Genomic DNA, 13,729 nt, shown 5'->3' with positions numbered 1-13,729 from the left:
AGGAAGGCCCCCCGCCCCGCAGCTCACCGTGATCGGGCACTGCTCCCTGTGCCACGCCTGTCAAAGCTCGGCAAACATCCGGCTCCGCGGTAGCACGGGAACCGCCCCCTCCCGGGCTCCTCACTCCCCAACCACTTCCGCCACACCTCCAACCCACTTCCGGCCCGCTGCCAGGTCCAAACATGGCTTTCCAGGATCCCCGCCCACTTTCCTGCACGTGCCGGCTTAAATGCCCGCCTTGGGGAGAGACGGCATAAATGTCCGGCCCGTCCCTCCCAAAAGGAGGGGATTGGAACAATTAGTTCCGTTTTCCCTGAAGCTGAATCCCTAGTGGTCCGCTGGAATCCTGTGGTTCTTATTGTTGTCAGACGGAGTTTTGCCTCGCCGATATTCACAACTCCCGGTTCTGTGTACCCATGAGTCTGACTCTTCGGATTCTTTCCCGACAAGAAATTTGGAAGACAATGACTGTTTCCGGGAGGAGCGGAGAAGAAAACGCTCACTTCCGGCGGAAGGAGGCTTTTCTGGAGGGATGGAGGAGGCAGCAGAGTTGCTTTCCGAAGGCGAGAGACTGCAGTGTGGTTAGTGACCTGCGACGTCTCTGACCCTCGGCCCCGGGCTTAGATGGACCTGACGTTTCCTGGTCAACTCTGCCCCCAGGCCCTTTTCCTCCCTAGCCCGGAATCATCTTCGGGTGCCCTCAGACGTCTCTGGGGGGGTTCAGAGTCCTGGAACACCCTCAACCCTCCGAGGGTCTCCCTTAGAGTCCTAACATCCCTCAGACCGCCAAGGCCTAGGTGGACCTACGGTTTCCTCCCGCATCTGTCCCCACCCTCACGACCGTCTGGGCCGCTCCCTCACTGCCTTCCCGTTTCCCTGCAGCCCCCGACCCGCGCCTGCGCCCGGATTTAGAATGGATCCCTTCTGGACAAGGCTGTGCTCAGGGCCTCAGAGATTCCCCGCCCGGGCTGGCACGGGCCTTCCTCGCTCTAAAGAGCCTTCCCCGGGGCTTGGCCCTTGGCCCTTCACTCGCCGAGGAACAGTGTTTGGGGGTCTGGTGTGTCGGGGAGCCCCTGCAGCCGGGACTGCTCTGGGGGCCGCTGGAAGAGGAGTCTGTCTCCGAGCAGAAGGAGGAAGGAGTGAAGCCACGGCAGAAGGAGGTATTAAAAGATAGGGCGTGTCATCTTCATGACAAATCTTGCAAGAGGTTCAGCCATTTCTAGACAGCTCTTCAGTTTGTTAGAAGCAGGGCATTTCAAGAGATAGGAGATGGTTTTGCCCCTTCTCTCCGGGACTGACTCTTCCCCTCACTTGCAGTAGTTAAGGAATCAAGGCACAAAAAGTGCCGAAAGCTGGATTAATTGGTGTCGGTAGTGATGAAAGTCAAGAGCAAAGGTCCTTAGAATTTAAAAGCCGTGGAATCAAATCCGAGCCTTGTCACTTTGCCAGTTAAATGGCATGCCTCTTTTAATTCATTTGTAAAATTAAAAAAATAACTGTTTCCTGGTTGTTGTTGTTTTTTAAATTTCCAGGGTTATTTGGAGCAATAGATGAAATAGTGCAGGTGTAGGGTTTCACAGCATAGTAAGTCTTAAAAAGTAAAGTTGATGTTACTACTTTTTATTGTTTGGTACTCACTGGAAGGCAGTAATGTATTCAATTTAGTAATATTCCACACATTGAGAGGGAGGTGAGGGGAGACTATTTTGGCCTTTACTGAATGAAAAATCAGACAACACAGTCCTGTAGAGGCAGAAGCAGAGACCCTTAACCTTCCAGGGGGTGCATGATCTATCTCAAGAGAGGTTACATCACTTCCCTCCCTCCCCCCCATCCTGGTCCCCAAACACATGGGAGAAGGACTCTTATTGGTTTATTTCAGGACGTGTCACTAGGCCCCTGGGGAGACGTGTGTGCTTGTGAGCAGAGTTCAGGCTGGATCAGGTAAGTTACAGGAGAGTATGCAGTGAACATGGCCCTTTGAGGCTTTCTGTTATGGCATGAGGTGGAACCAGAAGCCCACTGTAATTCCCCACCCAGCGATTTTCTTTTCTTTTCTTTTTTTGCAGTGAGTGTTCCAAAGGCATGGGGTCTTTTAGGACTCAGACTGCCCAGGAACTGGGGCTTTAGGGAGGGCCACTTGAAGAGGGTCTCCTGAGCTAGCTCTTCCTCTGCTTTGCAGTCTGGTGCAGCGGGGCAGGCTGGAAGGTGAGGGAAACGTAGCCCTGGTGCGGATCAGCGAGAAGCTCCATCTGCAGGTGTACCGGGTTGTGCTGCCAGGGTTTGAGTTGTTGCTGTGGCCCCAGCCTCCCTCTGATGGCCTGAACCCCACCCAGCCCAGGCTAGAAGAAGAGGCAGCCTTGGCTGTGGGGACAGAAGTAGACTCCGCTATACAGCAGGAAGTGGACTCCCCTGGGGAGGATGCGGCAGAACCTTGGACAGGTATGTATCAGATATAACGCTCGCTTCCCAAATTAACACCGGATCAACCTGTTGGCAAGACAAGGCAACACTGTGGCTCAGGGAGGTAAAGGAGAGCATCACAGAGTTTTTAATAGCTTTTCTGAGGCGGAGGCGCAAAGCCTGGGTATTTACTGAAATTTTCAAGTCTGATCTTTCAGTGTGGAATGGGACAGGGCTTGATCAGGATTGAGTAAGGATCATGACATAATAGTTTAGGATTCGTGGACATATGGCTAGAATTTTCAGTAAGAGGCTCAGAGAGTCTTTGGGTGTAACCTGTCATTTGATGCTTTGTATTGCAGAGTGGTTGAGTCTTTTACTTACAATGAACAGTATTGATATTTGCAACTTTTTTCTTCCTGAGTAAGTTTTCTGGAATAGTAAGGCCATGTTGATGAAGACAGCAAGCTGTGTATAAGGTTTCCAGTTTCTCATGTTTCTTCTCTCTGGGGTGAGGGTAGAGGTTCCTTTATTTTCAGATGAATTAAGGTGAGGAGGTGGTGGCCTAATTCATCCTAAGTGTGCGTCTCCAGAGGGAGAATAGGGGCCCCTGGGATAGCCTTGTTCTAGGACTATCCAGAGGTTTGGGGCACTGGGGTTCCCGAGAGTGCTTCCCCAGGAGGCACCTGAGACTGGACATGAAGGTCAGCAGAGCGTGTAGTTCATGTTCTAGGCAAGAGATTGGTGTCATTGCTTCTGCTGAAGTTCAGCTTCAGGGGCTGAGTAGGAGGAGACACATACTCTTAGAATTTCCTAGTGACACCACCGCCACCCCCTGCCACAGTTTCTACTAACCCCAGCACCCCCACTCTTGCCTTGCAGATCCTGATCACCAGTCACCGCCCAGCATCCAGGCAGAGAGTATGGAAAGCCCCGGACCTAAGCCTCAAACCCAGGATCAAGTTTCCAAGGAGAGCCAAGCACTTGGCCTGCTCCCTCAAGGTGGCAGCATGGGTGAGGAGGACCCAGCCCAGACACAGATGTCACCAGAGCCTCAGAGCAGCTCCGCCACCCAGCAGGGCCCAGACAGCAGTGAGGCCAGTTCCTCATCTTCTGCCAGGGGCTCCCACCTGCAGACTTACCTGGTCAAGAAGTTATGTGGCCCCAGTGACCAGTGCCCACCCAGAGCAAAGACCTCAGAGTCCAGGGCCCAGCAGGCGGGGGAGCAGCAACAGCCTGGCCTCCCTGCACGCTTACGGAGCCCCCCTGGCCCAGCAGGAAGCTCCCCAAAACAGAGGCGACGGTACCGGTGTGGGGAGTGTGGCAAAGCCTTCCTGCAGCTGTGCCACCTGAAGAAGCATGCGTTCGTGCACACAGGCCACAAACCCTTCCTCTGCACTGAGTGTGGCAAGAGCTATAGCTCAGAGGAAAGCTTCAAAGCCCACATGCTGGGCCACCGCGGGGTGCGACCCTTTCCTTGCCCACAATGTGACAAGGCCTACGGCACCCGGCGAGACCTCAAAGAGCACCAGGTGGTACATTCAGGTGCCAGGCCCTTTGCCTGTGACCAGTGTGGCAAGGCCTTTGCCCGCCGGCCCTCCCTGCGACTGCATCGCAAGACCCACCAGGTGCCGGCTGCCCCTGCCCCATGCCCGTGCCCTGTGTGTGGGCGCCCCCTGGCCAACCAGGGCTCTCTGCGCAACCACATGCGGCTCCACACAGGAGAAAAGCCCTTCCTGTGCCCACACTGTGGCAGGGCGTTCCGCCAGCGGGGCACCCTGCGTGGTCACTTGCGGCTGCACACAGGGGAGCGGCCTTACCGCTGCCCACACTGTGCCGATGCCTTTCCGCAGCTGCCTGAGCTGCGGCGCCATCTTATCTCTCACACCGGGGAGGCCTACTTGTGTCCGGTGTGTGGGAAGGCCCTCCGAGACCCACATACACTGCGTGCTCATGAGCGTCTACACTCAGGGGAGAGGCCCTTCCCATGCCCCCAGTGTGGCCGTGCTTACACACTGGCCACCAAGCTGAGGCGCCACCTCAAATCCCACCTAGCCGACAAGCCCTATCGCTGTCCCACCTGTGGCATGGGCTACACCCTCCCCCAAAGCCTCAAGCGGCACCAGCTCAGTCACCAGCCCGGGGCACCCTCCAGCCCACCCGGCATGCCTCCTGCTGCTTCTGAGCCCACCGTGGTACTAGTGCAGACTGAGCCAGAACTGCTAGATACGTGCGATGAACAGGACGTCTCCCCTGCCCGGGACGTCTTCGAGGTCACCATTTCTGAGAGCCAGGAGAAGTGCTTTGTGGAGCCAGGCCCCGCCTCCAGCCTGGTGCTCGTCCATAAGGACATGGGCTTTAGTGCCTGGGCAGAAGTGGTGGAGGTGGAGACGGGCACCTAACCCCCCACCTCCCCGAGCAGAGTTCTGCATAAAGCTAGTGTTTTCTAGCTGCTGGGCGTCTGTGTCTTTCTCTTTGGGTTGCCTGACGGAGTCTATTCTGAGAAGCAGGTCAGGGATTTCCCTTCCTGCTTATGGACCACCACATTGTTTCCCAAGACTGTAAGGTGAACCTGTTCTAGACTTAAGAGCTTTTTACTGACTTCCGGTAGAGTGCATTCCGCCTCCTTCGCCAGGAATTGCTCAGGGTGCTTGTTCTTTAAACACAGTGGAAGTGACCCCCCCCACTGAGGTAGTCAGGGAGCTGGCAGCAGGACTGCCCTGCCGGCTGCTTAGAGCTGGCATCATCACCCACCGAGCTCCCTGAGGGACAGGCACTTCCATCTAGGACCAGACGGAACCATTGGAGGGTTAAAATGCCAGAGGCTGAGCTCAGCTCATAGGTCCCTCTAACTCGGGCTATAGGTGGTTTTGGCAACCCTTTTTACCCTCTGAGGGCTGTTAAGTTGGTTTTCTTTCTGTGTTGATAGACACCAGACTCACTGGAGGCGGCTAGGGCCAGGTCTGGACCCTTCTGTGGGCTTGGGCCACCCAAGAGTCACATCCTGACGTGCATAGACCATCAACCAGCACCCTGGGTCCTGGGATACAGCTGTAAGCGAGGGAAAGGCGATGCCCTTTACAGAGCTCACCATCTTCTAGGGCGGAAAGCGTTGGACAAGAGTCCAGATGGTCACTAGCTCGTGCTACAGGGACGTGTTATGAGATGATTTTAACTTGGTCTGGGGCATCAGGGACAGCATCCTCCAGGAATAATAGTGATTAAATAAACACTCCACCCTTATTGTGGGCCAGTTCTTTGGGTTTATATAGTCCTCATGACAACGATGTGAGGTCGGTAGTAGTAACACTCTGGTTTTACAGATGAGGAAACCGCTTTAAGCGTCCTGCTCAACATGGCAGAGCCGCTAGGCGACAGAGCGGAGACTCAGACTGTCACAGCCCAGTGCTGGAGTAAGGCTGTTAAGCTCGGCGTTGCTGTGAGCCGATGCACGAGAGGGTGCAAGAGAAGGTGGAGGTGCGGGGAGCTGTGTGTGAAAAAGCCCTGGAGTGAGAGTCCGGTGGACGTGAACGACAGAACAGTGTGGCTGCAGCAGAGGGGAGGGGGCAGGGCCAGGCCGCGCAGCCGTGGCTTTAGGAGCTGGAACCGTATTTTCAGGACATTGAGAAGCCCTTGGAAAGGTTTTGAGAAGGGGACTGACGTGACTAGATTTGTGTTTGTATATGTGCTGCCGAAGCGAGCACTCTAGATTTGTGTTTGAAGAGGCCACTGAGGGCTGGATCGGCTGGCAAGATGTGGTTGTGGGGACATCAGGAGGCTGCTGAGGTGGTGGGGAACGGGGTGGTAGCAGAAGAAGTGCAGAGAAATGGAATCATTTAGCTGACACCAATACGAGTGCCCTTGATGCGTGCTAGTTACGGATGTAGTGTCGAAAGAGTCTGCTCTCAGGGCGCCTGGTGGTTCAGTGGGTTAAGTTTCAGCTTCATCTCAGGTCATGATCTCGTGGTCCTCGGTTCAAGCCCCGCATCGGGCTCTGTGCTGACACCTCGGAGCCTGGAGCCTGCTTCAGATTCTGTGTCTTCCTCTCTCCCTCTGCCCCTCCCCTGCTCATGCCCTGTCTCTGTCTCTCAAAAATGAAGAAATGTTAAAAAAAAAAAAAAAGAAAAGAAAGAAAAAGAGTCTGCTCTCAGGGTTACATCCTGAGGAGCATAGACAATAAACAAATACATCCCACGTGATGGTAAATGCAGTGAAAAAAAGTCACGCAGGAGGAGAGGTTAAATGGGAAGCGTGATTTTACAGAGGGTGGTCAGGGAAGGCTTCTAATAACATGAACAGGAGCAGAAACCTGAACTGTGGAGAGGACTGAGCCAGCTTGATGTCTGTAGAAGGAACTGGATTCCAGGCAGAGGGAACAGTACTGACAAAGCCCCATGGGTTCAAGCAAGAGCAAGAAGCAGAGTGGCCAAGGCAGAGGATGGAAAGGGGTGAGAGCAGGTTGGAGAGTAGGTGAGGACTTTGGGCAGATACATTGCCAGAGACGGAGAGGGGACAGAATGCATGAGCGGAGGGGAGGAGGGAGAGCCGAGTCCCAGTTTCTGAGTTAGCACACTGAGCGGCACTGGGATGGGAGCGAGACAGTGAGGATTTTGGTTGGAGATGCGCCAAGTCTGGAGCACCTACAGTAGAGCTCACAAGCAAGCCGTCAGGAGTCGGCAGGGTGTGGGGAGGAGAGGCTGCCCTAGAGGGAGTCACGCAGACTCACGACAGGGTGGGCATGAAGCTGTGGGAGTAGGGGGATCAGACGGGAGAGGCCCCGTCCTTGTCCTCAGATTCACTTAGAGGAGGAAGGCTCTGCAGGGGACGTGAAATCTACATCCAACCAAATAGAAAGCCCTGCAGACTATATGTCAGAAGTAGATAGAAAAGCATTTCGCCAAAGAAGTAAGAAGGTCCCCTGCTGTCTGGGGGGTTGAGCTTTGTGAGGAGCTGAGTGAGGGCAGTGGGGGGCCACAGCGGATTGCTTTGAGGTGAGCAGACGGCAAGAGAGGCAGGAAGAATTTATATTCTTGTTCCGTTCTTCTGTCCTGCAGCATGGGTGTTGTGACCCGTTTCACAGATGAGGAGAACCACGGGTTGGAGCAGGTAAGTAGCTGGCTGAGATCACACAGTCCGTAAATGGCAGTCAGGATTGAAACATCGAGTGTTCTCTCGCTTCCCGGCACTTGACCACAGCGTCCTAGGCAGCCCCGCGTCTCCTGCTTTGCTGTTGGCGTTTACCCAGCACCTGCCCAATCTGAATAACATCTTGACAAAGCATCATTCTGAAATTATCCCTGGGGAGTGAGGGTAGCAGGAAATCGAGGCAGTGGATGGAGAGAAAGGTCATACCGTCCAAGGCCTTGAGAAACAGTGGCTAATACTTAGTTTTGAGTCACCCAACTCTTGGAGCCTGCATGAGGCTTGGTAGCTCCTAGTTTCAGGCTCCTGCTTCAGGCAGGCTCATGCCAATTCAGGTGACTGCTTAGCAGTCAGTGTCTGCCCAATGTTTTTAGGTATCCTGGGGACATTCTCACTCGATACTGAGCTGTGCAGGGAAGGACATACTCATCGCTTGGTAGTGGACTGTGTGGGCAAGCGGGGCATGCTTTGGGTTGCTGGGGAGGCCTGTCACCCCACAACTCTACTTAGGCCATCACCTGGGATGCTCACATCCCCTACCTACATCCGCCACACAAATGGAGAACTTTTCTCTCCAATAAGGCCATCCCTAGTGATACAGAGCAGGGTCAGATCAAAGGCAATAAATCCAAAGGCACGTGATGTGGGCTCCTCTATTCTGCCAACACTTGTGGTTAAGAGGAGAGTGGGCATCAGAGAGCCCTGTCCAAGCTCCCCGTGTTCTGGATGAGGAAATGGAGGCCTCGAGAGGAGTCGTTTGCCAAGGCCTGAGATCAGTTTGTAGCAGAACAAGGACAGAGCCCCGGTCTTCTGACCCCTAATTAGTGCTCTTCCAGTCAAGATAAAATGCAGTGACTACTTAAAAAGACTGATCACTGGAATAATGGCATTTGTTGGGGAAATCTTTTCCCCTGATGTCAAAATAATTCTTGTTCATCCTAATGGTAACATCTCTTTATTCCTTACTTCTTTTCTCCATTACCAGATCAAGTTACTTTTTAAAAAATAACCTTTTAAAAATATTCATTCATTCATTCATTCATTCATTCATTCATTCTGAGAGCGAGCATACCAAGCAGGCTCCGCACTGTGGTTGCAGAGCCTGATGCGAGGCTTGAACCCACGAACTGTGAGATCATGACCCAGGGCGAAATCAAGAGTTGGACTCCAGGCACCACTAGATAAAGTTACTTTTAACAGTTTGGTGTATATAGTGCTGACTTGAATGCTGCTTCTAGCAAGATGGGCAGAGGTGCTGTGAAGATGTTGCTGGGCACCTTACACCTGGATGCAGGTTTAACTGCGTGGTGTCTATAGCTCCTAAACCAGACATTGGAAGGTGCAGGAGATAAAGAATCTTTTATCTCCATTTGCAACTTAAATAGTATGAGAAAATCTTACAGTAGAATAAAGATTGAATCGTGTTTAGGGACCTATAAACCATGCAAAGCATCATGCACTGTAAAGAGTTCCATCTCTAGACAGGTTCAGGTGTGGCTCGTGGCTGTGCTCTTGACTAACTGCATAAACTCAGGCAGGGTATTTGACTTCTCTGTGCCTCAGTTTCCTCCTCCACAAAATGGGGATGCTTATGGTACCTACCTCATCAGTACTATGTACCCTGCACATGGTGAGCAGTTAATACATTGTAGCTGGTTAGTAGTAGTATTGTCCTCAGCCTTTCTAGATTAGAAGAGGAGATTAAGGTGCTTGCATGTTTCTTTTAGGTGTTGCTTGTTTGGGGCAGGTCAGCCTCACTCACGATAGTTTTGTACTTTGGGTGCGTGTTCACTGGGCGTGCTTCATAGGACAGTGAGGCTGTACTCTAGCAGAATGTCAGGGAGGGACAATTATGCGAGGTGAAGAGCAGTGGTCTTGAGAGGCAGGAGTTCTGGCTCATCACCGACTCTACAACCTTGATCAATTAGCTCGCCACCTAGGGGACTCCCTTTCCTTACAGTGACCTGGAGAAATTGGAACAGATCAGTGCTTCCCAATCTCAGCTCCACCATTGAGCCCTTTTGCTAACTTTTTCTTCTATGGATCCTATATTTTAAAGGCTTTTAGTTAAATAGAAACTGACTCATTTTTAAACGCTGATCAGATTGGGGGCGGGGGGGGAACCAAAGTAGTTAACCACCTCAAAAGACAATTCCAGCCAAAAAGGAAAAATATTTTTTTTTGTCTTAAGGTAAATTTACAATTTTTAAAAAATAAAAGGGTTTAAAAATTTTACAAATTAAAAAAAATTTACAAAAAAATTTTACAATTTAAAAAAATAAAGGGTTAAAAAAAAAAAAAAACATCAAAGGACAAGGCCACCCTTGTAGTATATGCCCAGAGCCCTAGGCTTCAAAACGTCTGGCCTTTAATATCTGACCTTCTCAGCTCTGAAACACTCTGTCTTGGAACAGAATTTTACTGTTTTCAGTGATTACAGAGCTTCACTTTACAACATAGCATTGGCCTTGCCAATGATTCTGTTTGATGCCAACTTGTTGTGAGAAATGCAACCCCTCATCATCGCCTTGTGCTTAGAGGAAAACACGATCCCTTTTATGTGTGCAGACATTTGCTTGGGGTGAGAAGCAAGGAGGACATTCAGTTGCATGGCACCCACCGGGCCCGGAAGTTTCCGTGAAGAACAGTTGCTGGAAGTTGGCGAGCTGTTAGTAAACCCTGAAGCCTAAGGATGTTCTGGGTCCTTTGGTGCTCACCCATGATGGTGCCACCCTGGTCTGGCAGAACTCTCAGATCTTTCCAGAGCTCCTTTCACAGAGGGGATCCTCTTCCTCGAGTGTCTATGCAAAATGGAGGGGATAAGTGTGGCCTTCTGTCACCCAAGAAAACACGGAGGCTGCTCTACAACTTCATAATACCAGCCTCCACTTACTAAAGGAATTACGTTTCTTTTCATTGTGAAAATTTTGAAACACAAAAGGTAGAAAAGAATGATGTACCCAATCCCCTCACCACCCAGATTTAATGATTGCTAACATTTGCCACGCTTGTTTAATCTGGGTGTTATAAATTCTTCAGTGTAGCCTGTAAGTCATAGGGATTGAAAAGATATAACCACGTGTTCATATAACACTTACAAATTAATAATTCTTTTGTATCATTGAATACCTAATCTATATTTTCTTGTTTGTCCAAAGAAGAGTCATTTTACAGTTCTTTGGTTCAAAAGTCTAAACCAATCATGGTACCTCTACTCCTTTTGTGCATTTGGGTGTTAGGTCTCCCCGTGGCTCTCCAACCCACCCCATTTATTTCCATGTCATGAATTAGAGAAACTGGAGCCATTTGTCCTGGTGAATGTCCGTCATTCCTTGTGGTACTGGTTAACTTACTACTTTATCATCATCTGTGTTTCCTATAAACTAGTAATTAAAGCTGGAGGTTCATTTAATTCAGTTTCACTCTTTTAGGAAGAGCCCTTTACAGGCAGTGTCGTGTATTTCCTGTATCATCATGTATAACAGTGGCATTTATTGGGCGCTTTCTACGTGGCAAGCATTGTAATACTTCACAAACGTTATAATATGCTTTGAAGGGGTAGCTTAGTATTTACTGCACAGTGATACACTTAACTCTGAATCCAACTGTATCAAAGGGGATAAGGGATACATGGAATCCAAAGAATTGCAGCAAGTGAGAACACAAAGATCACAAGCTCTGAGAGCTGAGGGTGGTTCTGCATAGACAGAAGCAATGGTGTAGATCAGATCAAACACAAAACCATACTTATCAGAATGGCCTAGAGTCTTCTTGCTGGTCTTGTCATTCCTGAACCCATAGCTCTTCATTCATGCTGTCTCTCTCCTCACCAAAGAGCCCGTGCCTGCCATTCCACCCATCAGTCTTAACAGTGCAGATGAGAAGCTGGGAGCCATTTCGGTTGGGTCCAGCATTTGCCATGACAAGATGTCAGGACCTATGCTCTTCAAAATGAAGTTCTCATCAGCAAATTCTCCCTGCTACTTGGATTTGCCACTGGTACCATGGTGTATGAATTTGTCACCCTGACACAAAAATCCAGGCATAAGTCTGGAAAATCAAGAACCAAATCTAAGCAGAAAGCTTCAGTAATCTTCCTGGTGCTTAGAGAACCAAAGTTTTCTGCCTTGGAATATTGTGTGCAAAGAGCCTGAGGAAGACGTGACCCATGGCTTGTCTGTAAATGGCCATGTCTGCATGTGAGCACGCCATAGGTTCATCAAATCTGCAAAGAGGCCAGTATGCTGTTTTTCAGCAACAGCCTTGTGCAGTAAATGTTCTTATTCAGATTCTACAGCTGGTGAAACCCAGACCTGGCCTCCCAAACCAGCGCTCCCTTCTATTGCTGTGGTGCTAGTCTGTCCGGATTCTGCCAGTGAGGGAGTGAGGGGGTGGTCAGCAGGCCCCTGGCTCTGACCCCTCAGTGGAAGAGCCGCCACGTTCGGTGTGGTTTGTCCTGGTTGACTCAGTACTGGCCTCAGCTGATCCTCAGAAAAAATAGAGGATCACCTGTCTTGAACCAGGAAGGATGAAGCCACACCTCTCTTCTCGTCACTTCTCAGAAGCCCTTCCCTTAATGTGTAATTTTTAAAGGAATCAGTGACGTGAGACCTTTTCAGTATTCCACTAAAAAAAAAAAGTAGGCTCAACATCCTTAGTCAACAGAGAATCCAAATGAAAGCCACAATGAGACACCTGCACATCCATCAAGATGGATGATACGAAATGGATGGATAATATAAAGAGTTAGTGAGCTGAACAACTGCAGCTCTCAGGCATTGCTGGTGGGAGTGTAAACTGTACCACTGCTCAGGACAGCGTGTGTCATAGAGACTTAGGCAAAACATATGCCTGCCTACTGACCCAGCAACTCTACTCTTATTCACGGATGTTTATAACAACACTATTCATTAGAGCCCAAACAGGAAACGAATTCCAATGCCCATCAACAGGTGAATGGATAAAGAAAATGTGTTCTATTCATGCAGTGAAATACTACGGCAGCTTCCCTGATACACACAGCATGGATGAACCTGAGAAGCCAGATACGTAGAGGTATATGCTGTAGGTTTCCGTATCCGCGAATTTCAAAAATAGACAAAACTGTGATGGTGGTTAGAACGGTGACACTTAGGGACAGCACGCAGGAGACTGGGGCTAAAAATATTGATCTGGTGGTTGCACAGGCATATGCGTAAAAATGTGAGCTAAACATTTAGGTTTATTTTAATGTTGCTGCGTATAAGTGAAACCTCTATTTAAAGAACAATCAATGGGTGCGTGGGTGGCTGAGTCGGTTAAGCTTACGACTCTTGATTTCAGCTCAGGTCATGATCTGTGTGTGTGCGCAGAATAAAACGGATTTGTGGGAGTCCTGACCCCCAGCTCTGTGCCAACTGTCTTTCTGCTCTGCTTGGCACCGGGCCCTGCCCTGTGGTCTTCCCAGACTCTACATGATGGCCGTCTAGACCCAAACGGCCAGCCCTTAAGGATGGCAAGACAGGAACCTGTGCTCCCTGTGTTCCTGCTCTTTGTCCTTCTGTCCTCACAGGCCCAGGACTAATATTTACCTTGTGGAATGCAAACAGAAAATGGGGGAGGGCTGGGTGAGGGGCAAGGTAGGACCAGCAATCACTGTAGGCCTGGCCCAGGACAGACAGGCGGAAGGAGAGGGAGGGGCCCTGCTGAGGAGCGCCAAGGATTTGGGCTGGCCCCTGTTCTGGGGCCAGCAGCAGGTCCTAGGAGGTGAGAGGAAACACACCAGAGGCCCAAAGGCCCTGGACCTGGCTCCTTCCCACAAGCAGCCTCTACTGGTGGCTACACCTCCTCAGCTCCCCGGCAGGAAAGTGGTTGAGAGGCTGGGGCAAGGAGGGCAGCTCTCATCTGGCCACACCCTTGCCTCTGTTTTCATTTCTCTGTGTTGTGCTTACATAAACCTCCCGCTGGTTTATACATATTCCTGCTGATTATTAAGCACTTATTACATTTCATGGGGGTTATATTCATAATCGCCTTTAGTCCTGTCCTTGTACAGACAAAGAAATTGCGATTCATGGAGATGAAAGCAACCATCACCATGTGTGAGGATAAGAAGGAGCCTCAGGGAGATCTGGTGTGCCCATTAGCCACAGTTGGCCCATGCCTCCAGGACGGAGGGGCTGGGCGATGGTGGGCACACTGGCCT

The 13,729-nt window shown here is 50.6% G+C and overlaps 2 protein-coding genes across 3 annotated transcripts in view; one reads left to right on the top strand and one right to left on the bottom strand.

Annotated features, from left to right (window-relative positions):
• Nucleotides 1–116, bottom strand: part of ARHGAP1 (Rho GTPase activating protein 1) — a 19,713-nt gene extending 19,597 nt beyond the window's left edge. Inside the window, exon 1 of one of the 2 annotated variants that reach the window (XM_077767391.1) lies at nt 28–116. The gene's annotated coding sequence lies outside the window, so the exon portion shown is untranslated. The remainder of the gene's footprint in view (nt 1–27) is intronic. The other variant, XM_077767392.1, reaches the window with a different exon arrangement.
• Nucleotides 117–532: 416 nt separating this feature from the next.
• Nucleotides 533–4,852, top strand: ZNF408 (zinc finger protein 408). Its single transcript, XM_077767390.1, has 5 exons — nt 533–581; nt 883–1,160; nt 1,883–1,944; nt 2,183–2,442; nt 3,286–4,852. Exons 1-5 carry the CDS (start codon nt 533–535, stop codon nt 4,803–4,805), a joined length of 2,169 nt encoding a protein of 722 aa, XP_077623516.1. The 3' UTR covers nt 4,806–4,852.
• The last annotated feature ends 8,877 nt before the right edge of the window (nt 4,853–13,729 follow it).

This window comes from Crocuta crocuta, unplaced genomic scaffold (genome assembly GCF_008692635.1).
Source record: "Crocuta crocuta isolate KB4526 unplaced genomic scaffold, BGI_CrCroc_1.0 scaffold330, whole genome shotgun sequence".
Lineage (NCBI taxonomy): Eukaryota > Metazoa > Chordata > Mammalia > Carnivora > Hyaenidae > Crocuta > Crocuta crocuta.
The sequence above is the reverse complement of the archived record's forward strand: the minus strand, read 5'-3'. Positions and strand labels throughout refer to the sequence as shown.